This window comes from Labrus bergylta, chromosome 21, assembly GCF_963930695.1.
Source record: "Labrus bergylta chromosome 21, fLabBer1.1, whole genome shotgun sequence".
Taxonomy (NCBI): Eukaryota; Metazoa; Chordata; class Actinopteri; order Labriformes; family Labridae; genus Labrus; species Labrus bergylta.
The window spans coordinates 12,064,078-12,085,364 of record NC_089215.1 but is presented as its reverse complement, the minus strand read 5'-3'; the positions used below and the strand labels follow the sequence as shown (position 1 = coordinate 12,085,364).

The window sequence follows — 21,287 nt, the reverse complement described above, 5'->3', positions numbered from 1 at the left end:
CAAATAATCCAGCCTGCCAATTTTGAGCATGATGTGCATTCATACGTGTGTTTAAGGTTCTCAACTGGTTTGACGTTAGTGGTGTAAATTCTCCAAAAACATTTATAGATGTGGCAAAAAAAAAAAAGGGAACTGTATGTGAACTAAAATATTTTGGATACCTAATGTTTGGAGATAAAGAAAGCATTTATTCTTAAGCAGTTATTTTTGCAAGATTTCCCAACAAAAAAAAAACAAACTTGTTTTGAATAAAGAAACAGTCAGTTGTGTAAAAAAGAAAACAGGAAAAACTTTTTAATTAAGCAAGCTCACAGTTACAGGCTATGTTTGTGTGATAAGGGGAAGGTGCCACATTTATGTTGGTGACATGTGGTACATTTTCTTTTAAAGGAAGTTGTAACATTGGAAAACTCTTCTCCTGTGTACGCTGTATGTCACAGACAAAATGTTCTTTGACCAAATAAAAAGTCCCTCTGTTGTCAAAGAGGTCACTGGCTTTGGTCTCAGTGCATGAAACATACAACAAAGAACTGACGAGTTAGACATACAGAAAAAACACTAAATGACAACACAAAAGTACACGTAATAATCATAAAGAACTTCTTTCCTGGTATGAAATCAAATCAGAAATGTACAACAAAACTGGGGAAATCAGACCAAGGAAACTTAACAGTTGAAGGTTTAGCTGTTTGTGTGAAATAAAGCCTTTTGTTTTTTTAACTTGTTCATGCATTTTGCCGATTCAGACACCGGACTCCTTACCTACTCGTGTTACTTCTAGAGCACTGCGACACACAACTACGCCTTCACCTTTTCAAAAAATATTTAAATGATAATAATTATTATAACTCACACACAAACACACACACACACACACACACACGCACACACACACACACACACACATACAATCATACTTTCCAAAACCAACTTCTTCACTCAAAACCTTCTTTGAGCAGGTTGGTGTTTAAGAGCAAAATCGAGGAGATAAAAATGCATGTGATGTGGAAATCAAACAAAAAGTTAAAAATAATTTGTGAAGCTAATGTCAGGAGAGGGGAGGGGTTGTGATGCTGGGATGATAGCATGAAGGTAACATGGATAGGTTTGGTTACCTATAACGCCCCCATCCATCAACTAATATTATATTACATATTCTCCACCCCACTACTTCTCCACTGCAGTGAATCCACACACACACCCACTTCCATTCTCCTCTCCACTGCTCGTTTCTTTTCGCCCCATCATCACTGCACGGCCTGCTCGTTGGCAGTGCTACCCGAGTCCTGAGGTTTCATCACATCGGGGAGTTCTGGGGGGCTGGAGAAGGCCTCGACGTGCAGCTGTTCGAACATCTCGTCTGGTGGACAGAGTGGAGTACAGAAAACATTTAGCTCTATTGTGACAGCGGAGTTGTGACTGGATACGTGTGGCTACAGCATTTCTTTCTGCCAAGACATTTTTACAGGTTGCAAGTATGATCTACTCCTCTTAATGTATTCTAAAAAAGGGGCAAAATAAACTTCATCTGGAGGACGAAGTCTTTTAAGTCACTTCTTCAAGTGAATATGAAATTAGAAAACATTTGCATCCCAATCCTGGAACCCATCAATACACTGTGAATGTTAAAAAGTAAAATGTGCTGCCATAAATCCTAAAATCAATAAGGGAAATGTAACAAATTAACCAAGGAGAATACAAACATGATCTGTAGAGTCAATAATACCAAACTAAACATACCATTTATGCGGAAAGCCAGACCAACTGTAGCTGGGGCCTGAGGTCTGGCAGTCTGGTTGGTGAATCCACTATCACCAAGCGTTTTGCTGTCCTCTAGCAACTGGTCATCCTTTGGATCAGAAGTTTAAATGTCAAATCACCCAATAATTCACTTTTAATATATGGAAAACAGCATGTGAGACATTTTAAAATGGAGAACTTTAGTTGTGCTGAGGAAAGACAAGTTCAGCATCAGGGGGCAAATCTTGACTCACTTTGTAGAGCCTCTGGTCTTCAGGAGTCCTCTTCAGGATCCCTTCAACAATGCGCTTCAGCTCATAGACCGTAGTGGACTCTTTGGCGTCTGTGAAGATTGTAGTCTTGTGACGCCGGATCATTAAGAACACGTCCTAAAAGAAGAAGATGAAGAAGAAATACAATCAATTACGCAAGTTTTAGTGTGTAAAAAAGCAACCGAGGAGCTTGTATGGTGACTGAACGTGGAGGCGAAACCTTTAACAGCATTATAAGGTCAGCTGTTCTGCGAGTTTTCTTTCATAATACACAGAAATTGACGTTTCAGGCGATCTGAAAGCTACCCACAAATATTGAGCAGTGGAAACCAGACGTCGATTCTAGCTAACCCAGAATTAGACTTCATGAAACAGCCTTCATCTAAAAAGACACATAAATAAGCCCATTAGGTAAACGAGTAAGTAAAATAGTGACAGCTTCAGTTAATCTGACACGCTTGCTGACGTTACACCATTTCCAAGGTTAGCCTGGCTAAGATAAGTTACCTTACAGCCTGATGGGAAAGCTAACATAGCAAACCTACGTTAGCATCAAAGCTAGCTAGCTGGGGGGTAGGAAACACAAACCAAAATGTGTATTCAACACAGAGTTTGTTTGTTATTTACGCGTTTACACTTTTAAACAAGCGCTAAACGTCAGCCCACGTTTCGCCATAAAGCCAGTGAAACGACGCAAAACAAATAATAATGTTAAAGTTACCATTTCAAGTGGTCAGCCTAGCTAGCCAAGTTGCGCCAGCCCTGTGTTGTGTGCAGCAGAACCCCAGACTGCACCGCTTACGGATGTTGCGCAATAAAGATGCGCGTCGGGTATTCACAGAAGAGCGGTGCGCGTCACTACGTGGAATGTTCAGAATTTGGCGCGAGGTGACTTCTTGCTTGATTGTACCGGGGGAAACAACCTACCAACCGAGCTCCGCTTGTTTGGCGGACTGTCGTCAAAACTGGACTATGGTCGGTGTGTGATTTCGGTACTAAATTGTTCTTACTGAACGCTAAACTGTCAATTACACGCGTTAGTGTTGTGGAAGTGGAGCTAGCTGGCTAGGTGACGTTGTTAAGTCGCTGACCGGGTTCGTAACGTTAGACACAGTAATGTTTTGTTTTGCTGTCACTTCTTCTTCGCGAGAGGAAATCATTCACATTGCTTTTGTCTGTTGCTTTTTTGCATGATGTAAAATTAAGCTGTAGCTTATTCAGAAAAGTAACTCATTTTACAGAGTATTCTTGGTAAACTTTACTAAAATACGTTAAAGTGATCATAGCTGTTCTACCGTGTTTACGGTACCAGCTGCTGTGTATCAAAGAATCAGGTGGATTTTATTAGTACTTCTTTAACTTGTGTCAATACTGTCCATTTACTACTCTGTTTTTGCACATTTACATTCAATCTTCCATATTTAATCTTCCTATTTAAGACTAGTAATGCTTAAGTTAAATCCTGGTTGTATATATTCACATTCTTAGTTTTGATATCTTTTAGTGCTTATTTACTTTGTAGTTAATATTATATTTAGTTTGTTTAGTTTTAGTATGTTTAGATTTGCTAACATTGTGGTTTTATTTTTTTTACTTATATTGTGTGTTTGGATAACCTGCTGCTGTAACGCCACAGTTTCCCAGTTTGGGATCAATAAAGTAATTATATTTTATTCTATTCTAACAGAAAACCTGTCAAGCATGTTAAGCTGGTTATTAGATGTGTACAGTCATGGCCAAGTGAGACCAAGCTGGAGGAAAAAAAGAGAAACTTAAAGGGGTGACATATTTTAGTGTCTGAACAGATTCTCTTTGGCAAATCAAATGTTGAAGCTCATGTGTCAGAAGTATACAGTTATACATCCATTTTAACTGTCAGCTAAGCCAGCCAGTGCTTATTTTTCTTTTGAATGTTGCAGGTACCTTTCTTCGGACTAAGGAACTGAAAAAGTCCCCAAATGATGTCAGTGGCAGTGGAAACCACAATGTCCAGGGTGCCTCTCCCTATTCCAACCCACTTCTCCCAAGCAGAGCAGTCCTTCTCCCTCAAAAAGCGCAGACTTCCTTGTTCCTCTTCGTCCACATCCAACTCGTCATACTCTTCCCCTACCTGGCTCTCACACTCTATGCCCCCACTGCCACCATCTAAAGGATGTCCCCCTCTCAGCAGGATGTTCCCCCAGCATCCATCCCCTTTCACGCCCTTGTCTTGTTCCCTTAGTAAGTCTCCCCCTGCCAATTCTGTATACGATCCAAGCAAACAGCAGTCCTACTTCAACCAGTGCTTCACTAATCTGGGGCTGCTGGGAAGAGGATCCTTCGGAGAGGTCTACAAGGTGAGGAAGGGGAAAATGTGTATGTGTATGAAAGCAGTTAAACACATATTTAAACTGAATTAACAAGTTTAAAATCCTTAGAAAAAAATGATGTTATATGTTCAAATCTTTTTTTTAAGGTTTAATTTGTATCTGTTTGTGTTAAAAGCATGGGATTGGGTCGAAAGGGAGCTAAATTTAGTAAGAAGTGTTTTTTATATATATATATATTTTGGCAGTTTGAACAGCTGTGCTGTTGTTTTTTTAATTGAGAAGCACAACTACAAAGAAAATCTCTCCCATATTTTTTTTCTGCGACTACAATTAACTGTAAAAGCTAAACCCTCAGCATTGTCTTGCATTTTCTAGGTGCAAAACAACAAGAACAGCCGCCAGTATGCAGTCAAGCGCTCGGCTCATCGCTTCAGAGGTAAAAGCGAGAGGAACCGGAGTGTGAGAGAAGCAAGGAACCATGAGCGCCTGTGTCCTCACCCTCACATCCTGGATTTTGTGGCAGCCTGGGAAGAGTGCGGCCGACTTTACATCCAGACAGAGCTTTGCAGCACCAGTTTGCTACTTCATGCTGAGAACCAACTTGGGCCAGGTCTGTTGGAAAGGCACATTACAATAATTGTATAAACTAGAATATGTTGCATTTAATAAACATTCATTTTTGCCACAGAAAAAGATGAATTCCTTTCCTTTTCTTTCCTTTAAAACTATTGAATTCAGATGAGCCTGCAGCGTGGGCCTACCTGTGTGACCTCCTCTCAGCCCTGCAGCACCTACACTCTCATGGTTTTGTGCATCTGGACCTCAAGCCTGCCAATGTCCTCATGACTGACTCTGGCCGTCTCAAGCTGGGGGACTTCGGGCTGCTGCTTGAGTTAAAGCAAAATAGTACAGAGCCCGCAGGGGGGAAATGGAAAGAGGATGCACAGGAGGGAGATCCTCGATACATGGCACCTGAGCTGCTGCATGGGGAGTATGGACCTGCGGCAGATGTATTTAGGTACAAATGCTAAGAAAAACTGGATTATCAAATATGTAAAACAGTGCATCATTTGTTGAATTGTTTGCTTTTAGTTTGGGTGTTTCTATTCTGGAGCTCGCCTGCAATATTGAGGTTCCAAATGGTGGAGAAGGCTGGCAGCAGCTCAGACAAGGCTGCCTCCCCTCAGAGTTCACCAGTGGTAAGATTCACTTTCTTTCTAGATTCTTAAAAATCAATTTTCAGTTTTCATATCTTCTGTTTAACTGTTTTCGCCTGTATGTGTTAAGGCCTGTCAGCTGAGCTTCAGACAGTACTGCGGAAGATGCTGGCACCAAATCCATCTGAGAGGCCGACGGTCCCGGAGCTCCTCGCCATCCGCTCTGTTTGGAAACGCAGGTGGAAAAGACGCATTTATCTTCTGCTGGCCGAGACTTTGCTGACTCTGGCCTCCCTCTGCCAGGTAATATGTGCAATACACCTTCAAAAATGTATCTTGAGAATATAAAATGTATTGCAACTATTCCAGGAATGACTAAACCTGTCAATTTGTATATTTATATCGCAAGATTTCAGAAGTATTTTAAATGTTTCTTGTCTCTTTTTCGTAGTCTGTTGTGCGCAATGGCTGCAGACTGCTGTCCTTCCTTCCCACTCCTTCCTTTCTCCCTCATTGGACAAAGCCAGTTCCCTGCACTCCTCCCAAAGACAGCTGGGACAGGGATCTCACCCTGCCCCTTAGTGCCATGCATGCTGACTCAGGGAGCCCAGAAGATGATGCAGTGTTTCTTTTGGACCCTACAGACGCAGAGCTTTCCCCTACCTTCTCACACAGGTAGATAATCACTCTACTGATAAACGTGTTGCCTCTGCTCTTTACTCTGAATTCTAAGAATCATTTATCTCTCTGTTAGCTCTTTAAAAAGTCTCACTCATATGAACATCCTAACTGAAGGAAGAGTTAGTTGAAGACTTAATTTGTAATATAAGTCATATACCCTGCTTAAACTCTCATTTTACTCTTTCCACAGGGTCAAATCCAGATTATCTGTGGAAAGCACATCCACTCCTCTCCCAGCTTCACCAATGCACAATCACAGTCCTGCCAACACACCTACTCACTCAAATATGAGCGACTGGTTCTCCTGTAACTTGGCACACACGCCCTCCAGCATTCACTCAAAGGGTTCCTGCCGCACTCTTACACCCAGCGTTAGCCCGATAAACAATAATTCGCACAGCCTGAACGAAATCTCCATGCACAGCCGACACTCTGTATCCACCAAGTCCTCGCAGAGATGTGGCCGCAGCTGGGTCCAGACCGAGGAGGCATTACCCCGACCCAACATCGAACCAAAGAACCTGCTAAGCCTGTTTGAGGAAACAACGCTGGAAGGAGAGCCATGAGTTTACATTAAATAAAGGGAGATATTAGCCTTAAAATGTTGAGTCAATCTTAACCTAATGTATGAATGTAACAGTTTGACTTCTTATTTTGTATAAATTACTGCTGCCAAATTGTTAAAGTCTTATAATAGCCTCTTTTAATATGTCATGTATAAAAAAAACATTCAGGGGCAATGGGTTGAATATATTATCAGACTTTTAAGCACTTTTTTTGTTTGTGTAAATGCAATCTGTTGCTGAAATGATAAGGGATGTTTTGTTGTTAAATAAGTTATCATTATATTGGTGTACTCCTGTACCTTGAGTTGCATAAGAAAATAAATCGAGGAAGGGAAAAATCCAAATTTTGTTGTGTTTTTAGTAAAGGTAATTTATAATTCCAATAATTATGAGTTCATCTTAGTGCAGTGATGGCCCATCGCCGCATTATTTCACTGAAAATAATTAACACATTTATTATTTCACTCTAGATACAAATCAGAAATCTGTCTCGTGATCTGCAGTGAATGGTTTGTTATTTTGAAAGCGCTGTTTTTGTCTTCGCCAGTAGATGGCAGCAACGCACCTCGCCCTGGATGTTAGCCACTTGAAAATACCCAGGAAGTGTGAGTGTCCATGTTTGCTCGTGTTTCCTGCGAAAATAAACAAAATCGATCGGGATATTTATTTGATAAACCAGTACAGGACTCATCTTCCAGAAAAGATACGGTAAACGATGATAAATGGGCTCCTTGCCTACCATGTCCTGACACTGGATTTTACAACCTCGTCGATCATTTCTGCATCAATTTGAATATGAATACAATGAGTTTCTTCCATTTAGGATTTCTTCTACATTAAGTTGGTTTCATCAGAGACTGAGATCGTTTGACGTCCATCACATCAGGTTTGATGTAAGAGTTAAGAGATATCCTAAAAAACACTGAGGAGCCTTTCTCTTTTCATTCCTGAGGGTCACAGCGAGAATTTCATTCGAGGGTTATTTTTGCATTCAACGCAATTGAATTAATTAAATCAAATGGTAACATTAATGTTGAGTATTGTTAATGGTCCCTTTGCAGAAAACTAAACAAATGCATTTGCGTTACCTCACAATACTTTTGCAAACTTGGCATCACTTTTTTTACTGCACCGGTATAGGCAGTGTAGACTGGTATAGTTGAAAATTCACAGATTCACAGGTTTTTTTTATTGTATTTTTTATTTTTTTTATTTTTTACAGTTAAATGAATCCCCAGAATTATTTAAAGGTATGTTTCGAAAACAAAGAGTTGCTGTAAAACCAACCGGAGATCTTTTATGTGTGAGGTGAGCGATCATAGGTTTAATGTATTTGTATTACCAAATAATCCCCCAAAAAACATGTTGAAGTACATTTTATTAACTTAAGTGTTGTATTAATATCAGAGATCGTATAATAATGTTGTGTCTGTCTTACTATGGTAGGAAAGAGTTGTTTTTAAATGTTCTGCTGACCACCTGTCCTCAGCTTCTGTTTAACTTCATGCCAGGTTGACAACAAAAATAAAATATTTTGCAAGGGAACACAAAAGTATTGTGAGGTAACACAATAAGAAAAATGTTGCTGTGACCCCTGGAGCAGTATTTGATGTTCAAAAAGTGTATTTATTTCACTCACACCAATGCCTTTGTTTGCTATTAGGGTAAAATGATATGTTAATTTGCATGCTCTAGTTTCTGTAGAATAGAGTCTTAAAAATTGTTTTGATAGTTGTTATAGACTTGTGAAGCAAAACTCAACAAACCTTTGTAGAAAGCATTCCGCTCCTGCAAGGATTGATCAATTAAACACAATTGCCATCCCCTTTTCTCCAGATTGCCAGTTTAAATTGTCGATAAAGATGTCCAAACTTGAGCGTCTGAACTTCCGAGTGGAGAAGCTGCTGTCTAAAGCTGTGCAGGAGGTTCTGAAGGTGGTAAATGAGACTGTGTCAGAGTACCAGGAGAAAACTGCCAGAACACAGAGAGAGAACCAGAGTCTGAAGAGGAGACTGCAGGAGCTGCAGGAGCTGCAGGAGAGCACACGACTGGAAAGCAATGGTAAATCATCTAATTACTTGTTGCACAAATGATTGAGACTGTTTCTTTAAATATTGCCTCTATTTTTGTAGGGATTGCGGCACAAACGTCCCTTGCAGCCCCGCAGTTTGATGCTGAGGTTAATCTCATGGAACAGGGACAAAACGAAGAGCAGGAAGAGGTGATTAAACTCATCTCCTTTGACAAAGACAGTGCAGCAATGTGTCCCTCATATTCATTCAAAGACTTTGACTGTGAAGCAACCACAAAAACATTACCCAACTCCTGTCTCTCCCCTTGTGCTATAACCAGCTCACATTTTAAAGGTGATAACTTGTCTGAACCAAAAACTCTAAAAACTGAGATCAAAGATGGACTTTCAGCATCAATTTCAAACCACATGGTCTGTACCACCGCGGTTATAAACTCTGAAAAAGATCATACAATAAAAGAAGAGGCTACATCGGAAGAATGCACCGTGCACAGCAAAAGTGATTCATATGCTGAGGATGCAAGAACAGCGACATCCCTTTACGCGCTACACCTAGAACCTTCTCAAGCCAATTCAGGACTCTCTAATGACACAAGGCTTGTCTTTAGTCTGAACCAAAATGGAATAGACGAGCCACTGACTCAAGGATACAAAGACATGGACAGTGAAACAGCAGGAAAACAATACACCGCCCAGAAGAACACAAAAGCTGAAGGTCCAGGCTTAAGAATTTTCCAAAGAAATGTGAGAAAACACTACAGCTGTGTGCTGTGTGGCCGCACCTTCAGGCATGCTGGCGACTTTAAGAAACACAGTCGGGTGCACACTGGGGAGAAGCCGTACTGCTGTTCAGTGTGCGGGAAGAGATTCAGTCAGTCAGGCTACCTGAAAGTTCACCTGCGCTACCACACAGGGGAGAAACCATTCAAGTGCAGCCACTGTGGTAAAAGCTTCAGTCACTCGAGTAACATGAAGAAACACCAGCAGACTCATCTGTGAGCCTTCCATGTATACAGTTGTTGTTTTTTTATTGATTCATAGCTATGTTATAGACACAGCGCTGCCTGTTTTCATGCAGATAGAAATAACCCAGACAGTTTCAAGTCAAATAAGTCGTACCTTTAGCTTTTAAGTATCAAGCACAGTCTAGTATTTCAAACATTCCTGCTGTACTGCCATTGTCTGATCTTGACTTTCTTTGTGCATACTTTTTTTGTGTCCTTTTTTTTTTTTTTTTTTTTTTTGGTTAAGGTTCCACATTCATTTTCAAACCAAATGAATCTTTTTGGTGCTTCTTTATTGTCAAGTTTTCTTTATCAACAAGTTTCCTTTACAATGATTCGACATAATCTAAATCCTAAAATCGACACCAGACGTTGCTGACTTCATAACACTTTAGAGCATCGAGTAAATTGAAGAGTTCAGTATGATCAGTGTGTGTAAAAGTATTGAAATGATTGTCTTATTGTGATCAGTCTAAAGGTGTGTTTTCAGTCATAAATAATCAGGCATGCCACATGAAAGTACGTAGTAAATCCAGCCTTTAGAGATATCAGCATAAGTAGAGAAGAAAACTGTCAATAGCTGATCTCTGACACTTAACGAGGCTGTGAATGTATGTATAAAAATAGCTACCAAAAATATAGGTCCATGGAAAAAGTGTAAGCGTTTAAAGATGCCCAAGTTTGCCATGAGGCCAGATGAGTCTGTTATGCTTGAAGCAAATGAATCCAGTTGCAGCGTAAGAATGATAGATATAGTTAAAGCCCTAAAAAAAACTGGTGTTATTTTCAAAGCAGCTCCTTGTGGTCAATATTGACACAAAGAACTACATTATAAAATGAAAGAAGCCTTATCACACCATTTGTGGACAGGACACAGTCAATGGTCTATTGTTAGAAGACATTTACAGAACATGATGTCATCCAATATGTCAACAGCACAAATTCCAGACCAAAATTGGGATTCAGTACTTTATTATATGTAACACATAATGCAATAGGAGTATCTGTGCATCTGTCTTATCTGTTTTAGAGTCATATGTACTGAACTGGATTACTCAGCATTAAATGTTTTACTGTTACATGTTTCACCTTTACCTTGTCTTATTTTTGATCAGTAAACTGTACCTCTGGTACGGTAAGTCCAGCGACTGGTTTCAGAGAACATTTTGAAAGTATTATGAAATTCCAAAATTTCCAGCATGTACTTCTCTTTCCCCCCCCAACCGGATGAAACTTGTTAAACCTTGTGCAAGTGCAAAGGACTGCCTACTTTACCTCATATGTCATGTTCTACTCAATAGTATTTAAACCATTTTATACAGGATGACTACAGGAAACATACGACAGATCTGACAAGTAGGTTGAATTTTTCAATTCCAATTGTGTTTTAATATCTTCTTTCATCTTTGATCCAGATGTGATCATATCATGTGAATCCTACTTAGTGTGCTTAATTATAACTTTTTACATTTCAGAGTTTCCGGAGGTGAAGGTGCTACAATGAATGTTCGGTGTGTGATTGTTGGAGACAATGATGTAGGAAAGACCCGTCTAATCCTCACCTATGTCAGAAAGATCTTTCCTACAGATTACCTGAGTTCCTTTGACATATTAGCTACCCAGGTTAACGTAGACAACCAGACCGTCAGCCTGAACCTTTTAGACAGTGCTGGCAGTGAGGACTATGACCATATACGCCCTCTCAGCTACAACAAAGTCGGTGTTGTCATCATCTGCTTCTCCATTGCGAACCCAACTTCCTATGAGAATGTCAGGCGCAAATGGCACCCAGAGGTTAAACACCATTGCCCCAATGTGCCAATTCTCCTTGTGGGAACAAAGAGTGACCTGCGTGATGATCAGGAGGTCCTGGAGAAACTGAGGGAGAAGAATCAGACCACAGTGACCCAGCAGCAGGGATCAAAGCTGGCAAAGCAAATAAAGTCTGTTAAATATCTTGAGTGTGCCTCAATCAACCAGCAAGGGCTGGATGAGGTGTTTGAAGAGGCTGTGCGTTCCTTTCTTAGTCATTCATCTATAACCAAGAATCCCTGTGTCCTCCTGTAGGTTATAGCTTGATGAGAGAATTTTATTTTGATGTTATGTTTTGTATGTGCATTTTTTATGTCTCTGTTAACTGAGCTCATGGTGTTATTTGTTTTTAAAGACATTATGTTTGTACAATCCTAAAGGAAGCTTTACGTGAATGCTACAGAAGTGTTGTACTCTATATAAATATGTAACAAAGTACACCCTGTTGATTGTTTTTATTGTAATAATTAAGCCTAATTTACAAGCCCTTTGTGTTTTATCATATTTTGTTTTTGCTGCTTCAAAAGGAAAAAAGTATGGAATGTATTTTATTTTCCATATAGATATAGATAGATAGACAGACAGACAGACAGACAGACAGACAGACAGATAGATAGACAGACAGACAGACAGACAGACAGACAGACAGACAGACAGACAGATACTTTCTTGATCCCGAGGGAAATTCAAACTGACTACAAACATTTGCTTTAGAATTAGTGTAACAGAAGATGAATAAGAGTCTCTTCCAAAAGACAGTGGTAACCAAACGGCATTAAAACAAAAACCAAACCAAGATTTTTTTTTATTTTGAAAAGTCCACACCCCACCGGAAGTGATCCGGGTACATCTTCCGGGTGTCGCCATTGGGTTTTGTTGCTCTTCTGGTTTAGCTCTATACATTTGTGTCCTATTTAGTTGCTCTCTGTTGTTACCATTTAAGTTCACAGAAAGGTGCTAAAGGTGCGTCGGTGTTGACTTCACGGGCTCAGCTGGCAGGTAACGTTACGCCGTGAAACTAAATCAAAAGTTTTCAATATGTTTGCTTTAAAGTCAACGTAATATAAACCGAGAACGACTATGTTGTCTGTAACTCAGCAAAACGTGTATTTCTGCTTCATGTAAATAACATTGAAATGAAAGGACCCTGGAGGATTAACCTGATTGAAAACGACCTAAAGCACCTGTAATATTAAACCACATTATTATGTAACACATATCAAAGCTCTTGCTGGGGAATAATTTAACTTCAACAAAAGTAGATGAATTGATATAGCTCAGTACATTTCTGAACTACTGACACCTATTGTGTTTTTGTCATTGAGAAAAAAAAAAATCCTATTATTGGTCATTTAGTAGTATTGTTAAACATAATACTTCATTTCCAGGGGCTTAATTCAGAAGCAATCTCACCCTTTTTTTTGTCATTTTATTTCAGGATGTCTAAACTTGAACGTTTGAACGCTCGAGTGGCCAAACTGTTGAATGAAGCTGTGCAGGAGGTTCTGGAGGTGGTGAAGGAGACCGTGTCGGAGTACCAGGACAAAACTTCCCGAACACAGAGAGAGAATGAGAGTTTGAAGAGAAAACTGCAGGAGCTTCAGGAACACTTATCAAGAGATAGCATTGGTGGGTATTCATGAGGATTTATCATGACAGCGTATGTTATCATCTCATCTTTTTGAGTTACCTCTGAAAAAGTGTAACACTCCTTCTTTTTTTCCTGGTATTCATCTCACAGCAGCTTCTCCTGCAATAAGTTCATTACCTCAAGAAAAGGAAAGCGCGCACCATCAAGAGCAGGAGTCCAGCCTGACTTTGAGGTGTAAGGCAGAAGTATCCCTCACAGACCAAAACAATGAAATGGGCCACACGTTCGACAACGAGGGAGAGCAGGACGGAAACCAACAGGAAAGCTACAATAACGTTAAACCACAGTCTGAGTGCAACACAGCACAAGCAACAGAACATTGCAAAGCACAAAGCGAGGAGGTTGCACAGATTGTTAAGGAGGAAGTGACTGTCCACGTGTCACAGAGTGCAAACAGGGATGTCAATTCTGCCTCATCAAATTTTGCGTCTATCCCACTTTCTCAAGCCTCACTTGGGCTGAACCTGGCTGTCATCAAAACAGAACCAACAGACTTAGCAGCATCAGAGCAGCCATCGGATCAGGAGCAGCACAGTGGATGTGTAGATTTAAGCAGCAACTCTTCACATTTCAACTCTGCTGAGAAACACAGGTCCCAAGTTAGCACTGAATCTCACGGACGAGTCTTTTTCCACTCAAATCACGCCGTACCGAGGAGGCATGGATTCACAAAAACCCACAAGGCTGCTTTTGATGCAAGAAAAATGAGAATGGAGCACTTTAGCAGGGAGGAAACACACCTGTGTGTTGTTTGTGGAAAGTCTTTCAGCAGGGTTGGGAACTTAAGGATCCACTTGCGGTGCCATACAGGGGAGAAGCCGTATGGCTGCATACAGTGTGGGAGACGTTTTAGTCAGGCAGGGGACCTGAAAAAACACAAGAGGGTCCACACAGGGGAGAAACCTTACTACTGCAGCCAGTGTGGAAAGAGCTTCAGTCGGGGGGAGAACCTGAAAAGACACCAGAAGATCCACATCGGAGAGATTTTACAGTTACAGCAAGTGTGGAGGGAACAGCAGCAATGATGGTTAAACTAGACTCACTGCCAATCAGAACGCCTACTTTCTGGAGAATATGTGAAGGAATATTTTTGCTCTCTGAATTTTGTTTAGAAATATTTGCAGTGTATTTAATTTATAAAAGCTCCTGTAAAGCATTTGGAATTGTTTAAAGAAGTTTCTGAAAGTTGTGGTATGTAGCCCGTTGTTGGCCACTTACAGTAGTCCCTCTCTTAATAATTTATACAGGGCCACAGCAGGCAAGCACTTAACCAAAGAGGCTGACTCGCTACATATACTGATACACAAATATAAAAGCATGATGTCATATTCTGAACTGATGTCAGCCTAATGTTCTATTTGGCCGATGAGATTTGTTTTTCTATCAAAACTCAAACCAACCAGTGCTGTGATCAGCTGACCTGAACATCAACAGGTCTGTGTAAACCTTTTAAAAGAGGCATGGGTAAACTGCTAAAAGAAATATATTAATATATAGCTCTTTTCAGATATTGTTTTTTTTTTTTACATGCATCGTAGCATCAACAAAAATGAGAAGAAAAATTTGATATTTGCTCTTTAAAGGCATATTGGTGCATCTGTACTACTAAAGAGAGGGTCGAAGAATCGTAACATGACAGTGTTGCATAGTGTAACACCTCTTTGGGTCATGTGTTAAACCATATCTCTTAAGATAAGTATGTAAACCTAATGACAAATATTGATTTATTTTTAAAATCAGAATAACAGCATGATTGTCTTTGATATCCCCTGATTGTCTGGAATAATTGGTGCTTGTTGGATGCTGGATATCTTTATTGCAGATGAATATAGAATAAAATGGAACCAGGTGTTTGTAGAGCAAAAGCAATAAACTCAGTTAGTTCCACTACAAAGTGCCAAGTGTATATTGTTTTGTATTGTGTTGTATATTGATATTTGGTTCTTCAGAGGACCGGTGAACATACTGCGAACTCAAAATGCTTGTTGATATACATTTGCGTCATGGTGTAATAATTAAAATTACAAAGTAAAAGCAGACACCTCTTACATCCCCTTGGGGCTCAAGGAATTTATGGAATAAAGTATTTTTGTTTCGCCTCATGAGTTAGTTGGGTTAAGTAATATAAGACAAAAATATGAATTTATCATATGCACAGACTTGACTTTACAAACCAGACGTTAGGGATTTTCACAGTATAACCACCCAAAGCCAAACCCTGCACAACAGACAAAACAGTTCACACAGTAACATTCAACGTGTGATGAGTATTATAGTTCAAATACAAATACTATATAGCAAGAAAATAAAGTGTATGTTAAGGTTGAGTAACTGATCTTATTGTGTTCGACCTTCTGTAGCCAATTAACAAATGTAGACCTACATAAGGGATTAACCTCTGTAGAGTTGAGTTTATACTCCAACTAATAATGAAGTAAAGCACTCAACGTTAATGTGCTCCCACATGACAAATTTCAAACAAAGTGCTGCTTTAACACAACCTCTTTCTATTTCCTCTGGAAGTAATTGATGGACATTTTTTTTTTAAAGAAAGGTGCAAATCAGCAAGAATTATATGTCCTTACTTGCCCTTTTGAAGGAGAAACAGAATCAGGTTATTACGTTAAGATACTATAAGGATTATTTTTTCGTGTACAAACTATCACAGTAAGAGAAAAGGTACTGCAGGAGTCAAAGAGAAACTGTTTAAAATGCATTATTAATGAGTAAACGGAAATGAAATGTCAATTCAATTCATATGTATCGTAAAAAAAATAGATTAAAGATTATTTAGGGTACTGATTAATAAGTTCGAAATACACATGCAGAGGGGTGCGGGCTGCTGACGTGGAGCTGCCCTCACCTTGGCAACCAGGAAGTGATTGACACACACACACACACATCAACATAGGAAGAAACTGAAACACGTCAAAGCAGGTGAGTAAACAAGAACCATGTGGAAATGAGAAATTATCTGCTTTTAGGTTTTCATTTTCACAAATAGAAAAAGAACTGTGTTAAAAATGAGGTTTTAAATGCGCAAACAGATATTAACATTAACCCGGAAGGTGCACCTCAAAACTCAAAACAGCCTGTGCGTTATTAATGGCGACGTCACTGGCAGTTTTCCAAAAGATAATACAGACGATACAAATACTATGATGTTGTTAAGACTTAATTGTGTGTGGAGCAAAACTAAAAAGTGTTAGTTTGACACACAGACACGGGCTGAACTTGTTGAGATATAGAGTCAGTTTAATAGTTCCCTCTAAACAAACAGCATAACATTCAATAAAAGGGGAAGTGAGTTCAGGGTTTTAGTTTCCTTTAATGTTGCAGGTTCAGGTCGGAGAAGCCCGAGATGTTGAAATGAAGTTTCATGAAAAGATTGTCTCCTATTTTGAATCTTGCAACTCACCTGTGGACAAAGAAGGGTACCTGTCTAAAAAGGTAAGATAATTCAATGATTAAGAATACATTTGAAGTTGAGAAATATTAACATTTAATGTGAGGTTTCTGTACTTTCAAAAATCTACAAATTGATGTTTTCAAAAGTCACCCAAAACAGCATTATTTCATAAATGTCTTCCTAATAGGCTACTACCATAATTCATTTGTTCACCGCCTTTTAAAAAGTTATAAAGTGCTTTTCCAAAAAAAAAAAAAAAATTAGATTGGAAAAATCCCATGCTGCTATTTAATTCAATAACGGTTTTATAGAATGTATTGCTTGATTTATTTATTTTTACTGATGAACTCAAAAGAAATAATTTTGAATTTTAGAGCACACAGAAAGAAAATAAAAAAAGCTACTTCACTTTTTGGTTCCCACATCAGAAATGTCATAAACAACTCTGTAACATGACCTCCCTGTGTGCTTTCTCCATGCCAGTTGTGTAAGAACTTGAGTAAATTAGTCATTTCTAACTGAGTCAGTAAACCCCAGATGGCACAACTGTCCCACAGGGTGAGATAAAGACTTCCTATCAGAAGCGCTGGTTCGTGCTGAAGGGGAACCTCCTCTTCTACAAGGACCGGCCGGACGATCGGGAAGTAACAGGGGTGATTGTTCTAGAGGGCTGCACCGTCCAGCTGTGTGAGTCTGAGGAGCAGTTTGCTTTCTCGCTGGTGTGGGGTGAGCAAGGACTGCGGACCTACAAGTTTGCAGCCGAGGACCAGGCGAGCCAGGAGAGTTGGATCAAAGCGTTGCTGTCGGCCAACCACAGCTACCTGTCAGTCCTTCTGATGGACCTGGAGAAGAAGTACAGAGGTGAGAGATAGAAACCATAAGTGTCTATTTTCTCATATCTGAGGGTGAGAGAGAGCTGTCTTTGTTCTGAGAGCAGCTGTGTGAGGCATCACTGTTTACAGCCTCCACATCTGACACCCTTTGTACACCATTACACAAAGTATGCACACTGTGTACTATCTTGACCTTTTTCTGTTTGTTGTGTTGTGTTTATATCAGGGCTGTCAGCATTTAATCACAATTAATTAAAGTCTGAAATGAATGCATGCATTTTTTAATCGCTATTAATCACATGCTATTGTGTCCTTTTAGGTGAACACCATTCAATGTGAGATGTGTTGAGCAAAACCAAAAAGCATTAGTTTGACACACAGTCATGAGCTGAACTGGTTGAGAAATAGAGTCAGTAATAGTTCCCTATAAACAAACAACACTCAATGAAAGTGGAGCCTCCACAGTGTCTCCCTGTAGTCACAGTGATGGAAAACAACAACACTGTTGCATCTTTGAATGTCTCATTTCACTTAAAAAAAACTTTCAGACAGCTCAGCTGACGAATCAAAAGTAATATTCACCTTGTGTCCTCAAACATTTCATTTATTTACCGTTCTGTTTAGATTTTAACATTTAGTTTTTGATCCGTAAAGAGTCCATTTCACCCTGGTTAAGTTAATGTCATAACCTTTAATCAACCAGATGTTTCTTACTTAAATTCAAACAGAAAGTGATGAACTCTCAGCTTAAGACAGTGCAAAACTTCAAAATAAAAGCCTTACTATTTCTGTTTTTTTAAATGTGAAATAATTGAATTTCAAACATGAACATCAAAAGTGCGAATAATCATGATTAACTTTGAAATTTTGCGAGAAGTCCCATTTAAAAATATATATAAATTTACTGCCGTCGTTCATATGCAACCATTAGCATTGTATTATATACTTATTGGATGCATGTGCTTTAACAATGTTTACCGTGGTGTGCAGTTAGAAACATGCAATGACCTCATATAATGTCTTTAGGTTGAGCAAAAGTTGCAGACTTTGGAAAAGAAAGCAGGCTTATATTCTACTTTCTTTAGGGCAGGAACTGAACATGGAGGCCCTATCAGACAAAATCTATCTTCATCAAAATATTTGTTTTTTTTTATCTTTTTAGAAACTATGTCCTTCAGATCAACCACAACTCTTATTCAGAAGGAGACGTGTGTTGTGGTGAATGAAGAGTGTTGTTGTTTGTTTCTGAAGTGTTTACATAGAGACTAAACGAGCAGCACAACTAGAACAATTGTAATCCAGTGATTGTGCAACATTTAAAGTGTTTATTCTGAAAAATATCTTAACTCTTATCTTAACTCAATAAAAATGAGTTAATATACACAGGATTTAAAATGATAACGGAGTTTAGTTAGAGATTCCCTTGCGGGCCTGATCAGACCTTTGTATTAGTGTAGAGCCCTTTGTAATTGTGCAGACACTGATTATGGATTTAAGAACACAGATACAAGCTTTTCTCCTGCTCTAAATCTGTTTAGTATAAATAGGCTTACTCTGATTATTTGATCCCCAACCTCCATCTGTGTCCAAATCCCTGTTTACACCTGGTGATAACATGCATCTTGGGTGATCTGATCACAAGTTTGCAGGTCTAAGTACAGATGTGATTGCCCCTTTAAGCATTGAGAAAGCATCGGATCTGATCCTTCAGACAAAAGTTTGGTGGTCTGAATATGACCACAGTCTATTTACAGTTTTTAATTTCCCATAAGATTATATGAATAATGATTATTTCAAATTAATGTTAACGGACTTTGTTGACAGATCATATATTGTAGCTCATCCAGGGACATTTTTGTCTTGATCGCTAGAGAGTTTGAGCCAGCTTACAAATACTGTGGCACATTTACCAGCAGCTCTCATTAGATGGTAAAAATGTAATTACAACTGAACATGACTTACTTGCATTGGATTGCTGTTTTCAGTTTGTCTATGTATATTTTATTTGTCCCTATCAAATAAACATGTACAAAAAACCCAATATAATACATAGGCTACCCTATCACACAGGCGTCCACTGGTTTAGCTAAAGGGCAGCACTAAAATTCTTCCTCGAATTACGCACACAGATTGCCCGGATTCATGGCGCATAAAGGAGAGCCAGTGAGTTGGATTAGTATCCATAGAATAACATACTGACAGGGCCCATTTGCAGGTTATAAGATAGATTTTCTGTGGTCACTAAACTGGAAAAGTACTTAGAACTCCCCACAGAGCTGACCAGACTACAGAGTAGCGCACCATTAAGGGGTAAACTCACATCTGTTCGTGAATCATTTCATGAATATCTGACACTGAATTACCCGAAGATGACCGTTTGCATGAAAGACACACTGTAAGTTTGAGACAACATATTTATGTGTGAAGGCTCTCTAAGTAATGAACCTTAAAGAGTCCGAACTGTGCAGTCAGCTGATGCACGCACGCACGCACTGACGTACTTTTTGCAACAGAGCCTTATAAAGAAACCAAAATACAATGCTGCCCCCTTTTGTTAGTTAAGGAGTACTATAACCATGCTTTTGTTTTAAGATGCAATGGGTAGTGTCAGGAGGCATTACGGTGTAGACAATATCACAACTGTAGTTTCCCATATTGACAAATAGGAGCCGAGCCACAATAACAGACAAAATGAATGTATCGGAAAGTAAATACCAGAAACATGCTGTGGTATTTCCATTTGGGGACTCTTTAAAACAACAAATGAGTTCATCATTGCTAACAGAAAATATTTGACTTAATTTGTTTACTGAATGGAGCAGTGACTTCTGATTAATTACTAAGTAGGTTGAGAGATTTATGCAAGCTGTTAATGACATACTTAGAGCTGTCTCCTTGTGAAAGGTTTACCCAGGACACATGTTAATGCCAGGTGTAAGAAGGGCCTAAGTGTCTCTGTTGTTCTCTTTAAACATAAATTCACTTTTTTGGGGGTTATTTACATTTTTGTCTGTGTGCTTTTTTTCCTCAGATGCACTAGGTGAGTTCTCTGGGGAACCAGCCAAAGCTTTCACCATGCCCAATTACAACACAGCAGGATTGCCTTCTGCCCCTTTAAGCATACAAACCTCCACACTCCCGTCATATCCATCACCATTTGCCGGAGCAGGACCCAGCATTACCACCAGTCCGATGCTCCTACCTCTCAACATTTCATCCAAATCATACAGTAAAAAATCACCCAAACTGTGGCCCAAGAGGAGCGCCAACGTGGTGCCTATTAACACTTCTGCTCCGTCTTTCGGAGAGTTGTCAGGTCTCTGCTTCAGCTCTCAAGAGGAGTTCAGTAAATTGCATGAAGATTTTGGAAGAGAAGTGAAGGAACTGATTGCTGATTGGTTAAAGAGGGGGCAAGCTGGTGAAGCTGTTCAGCAAGAAAACTTAATAGATTTTGGATAATCTCTGAGAAATACAAACTGTGACTCTGCCCTTGGTTTCAATAACTGTGGTTGCTTTGCAAACCTATGATGTGAATAGTCATATGAACTATGCTAAGATAAATTCGTATATATTGTGTTGTTAATTTTTTTTAACTAATTATGTATGCTGTTGAGTCAATAAATGAAATATGATCTGTCCAATTTGTTTTGTTATTTCAGTCAAGAGATCTCTTCCTGGTTTCAAAACACACAATGACTAAAACTTCTTACTTCAATAGCTACTGTATTTGTTCCACCTCTTTCTGAATTAACCGGGCCATAAAACTTAAAACATTAAAGTATAGGGTAGCAAATGACACATTTTACGTTCCTGATTGCAGA

General features: G+C 39.3%; 6 protein-coding genes across 16 annotated transcripts; 5 read left to right on the top strand and 1 right to left on the bottom strand.

Annotated features, from left to right (window-relative positions):
- Nucleotides 1-279: 279 nt before the first annotated feature.
- On the bottom strand, nucleotides 280-2,873 carry LOC109988322 (elongin-B). Its single transcript, XM_020639779.3, has 4 exons — nucleotides 2,734-2,873; nucleotides 1,995-2,129; nucleotides 1,741-1,849; nucleotides 280-1,360 (listed from the first exon to the last, which is right to left on the bottom strand). The coding sequence occupies exons 1-4, from the start codon at nucleotides 2,734-2,736 to the stop codon at nucleotides 1,248-1,250; spliced, it is 360 nt and encodes a 119-aa protein (XP_020495435.1). The 5' UTR covers nucleotides 2,737-2,873; the 3' UTR covers nucleotides 280-1,247.
- Nucleotides 2,231-7,069, top strand: pkmyt1 (protein kinase, membrane associated tyrosine/threonine 1). Of its 5 annotated transcripts, none has more exons than XM_020639265.3 (8): nucleotides 2,231-2,250; nucleotides 3,932-4,348; nucleotides 4,697-4,931; nucleotides 5,060-5,339; nucleotides 5,414-5,520; nucleotides 5,609-5,781; nucleotides 5,930-6,153; nucleotides 6,350-7,069. In XM_020639265.3, the coding sequence occupies exons 2-8, from the start codon at nucleotides 3,971-3,973 to the stop codon at nucleotides 6,723-6,725; spliced, it is 1,773 nt and encodes a 590-aa protein (XP_020494921.2). In that variant the 5' UTR covers nucleotides 2,231-2,250; nucleotides 3,932-3,970; the 3' UTR covers nucleotides 6,726-7,069. The 5 variants fall into 5 exon arrangements, with proteins under 5 accessions (XP_020494921.2, XP_020494905.2, XP_020494897.2 ...); XM_020639249.3 differs by lacking the exon at nucleotides 2,231-2,250 and adding an exon at nucleotides 2,853-2,987; XM_020639241.3 differs by lacking the exon at nucleotides 2,231-2,250 and adding an exon at nucleotides 2,861-2,991.
- A 237-nt stretch (nucleotides 7,070-7,306) lies between these two features.
- Nucleotides 7,307-10,840, top strand: LOC109988129 (zinc finger protein 287). Of its 5 annotated transcripts, none has more exons than XM_065949412.1 (4): nucleotides 7,307-7,433; nucleotides 7,549-7,611; nucleotides 8,562-8,786; nucleotides 8,858-10,840. In XM_065949412.1, exons 3-4 carry the CDS (start codon nucleotides 8,588-8,590, stop codon nucleotides 9,754-9,756), a joined length of 1,098 nt encoding a protein of 365 aa, XP_065805484.1. In that variant the 5' UTR covers nucleotides 7,307-7,433; nucleotides 7,549-7,611; nucleotides 8,562-8,587; the 3' UTR covers nucleotides 9,757-10,840. The 5 variants fall into 5 exon arrangements, with proteins under 5 accessions (XP_065805484.1, XP_065805483.1, XP_020495190.2 ...); XM_065949411.1 differs by having other exon boundaries at nucleotides 7,549-7,618; XM_020639534.3 differs by having other exon boundaries at nucleotides 7,313-7,611.
- A 144-nt stretch (nucleotides 10,841-10,984) lies between these two features.
- LOC109988295 (rho-related GTP-binding protein RhoG) lies at nucleotides 10,985-12,011 on the top strand. Its single transcript, XM_020639745.3, has 2 exons — nucleotides 10,985-11,117; nucleotides 11,237-12,011. The coding sequence occupies exon 2, from the start codon at nucleotides 11,262-11,264 to the stop codon at nucleotides 11,826-11,828; it is 567 nt and encodes a 188-aa protein (XP_020495401.2). The 5' UTR covers nucleotides 10,985-11,117; nucleotides 11,237-11,261; the 3' UTR covers nucleotides 11,829-12,011.
- A 149-nt stretch (nucleotides 12,012-12,160) lies between these two features.
- Nucleotides 12,161-15,326, top strand: LOC109988118 (zinc finger and SCAN domain-containing protein 21). Of its 2 annotated transcripts, none has more exons than XM_020639507.3 (3): nucleotides 12,161-12,572; nucleotides 13,012-13,202; nucleotides 13,318-15,326. In XM_020639507.3, exons 2-3 carry the CDS (start codon nucleotides 13,013-13,015, stop codon nucleotides 14,247-14,249), a joined length of 1,122 nt encoding a protein of 373 aa, XP_020495163.2. In that variant the 5' UTR covers nucleotides 12,161-12,572; nucleotide 13,012; the 3' UTR covers nucleotides 14,250-15,326. The 2 variants fall into 2 exon arrangements, with proteins under 2 accessions (XP_020495163.2, XP_020495155.2); XM_020639499.3 differs by having other exon boundaries at nucleotides 13,315-15,326.
- Nucleotides 15,327-16,062: 736 nt separating this feature from the next.
- LOC109988230 (sesquipedalian-1) lies at nucleotides 16,063-21,107 on the top strand. Of its 2 annotated transcripts, none has more exons than XM_065949928.1 (4): nucleotides 16,063-16,156; nucleotides 16,560-16,674; nucleotides 17,191-17,494; nucleotides 20,498-21,107. In XM_065949928.1, exons 2-4 carry the CDS (start codon nucleotides 16,594-16,596, stop codon nucleotides 20,923-20,925), a joined length of 813 nt encoding a protein of 270 aa, XP_065806000.1. In that variant the 5' UTR covers nucleotides 16,063-16,156; nucleotides 16,560-16,593; the 3' UTR covers nucleotides 20,926-21,107. The 2 variants fall into 2 exon arrangements, with proteins under 2 accessions (XP_065806000.1, XP_020495312.1); XM_020639656.3 differs by having other exon boundaries at nucleotides 16,119-16,161; nucleotides 16,564-16,674.
- The last annotated feature ends 180 nt before the right edge of the window (nucleotides 21,108-21,287 follow it).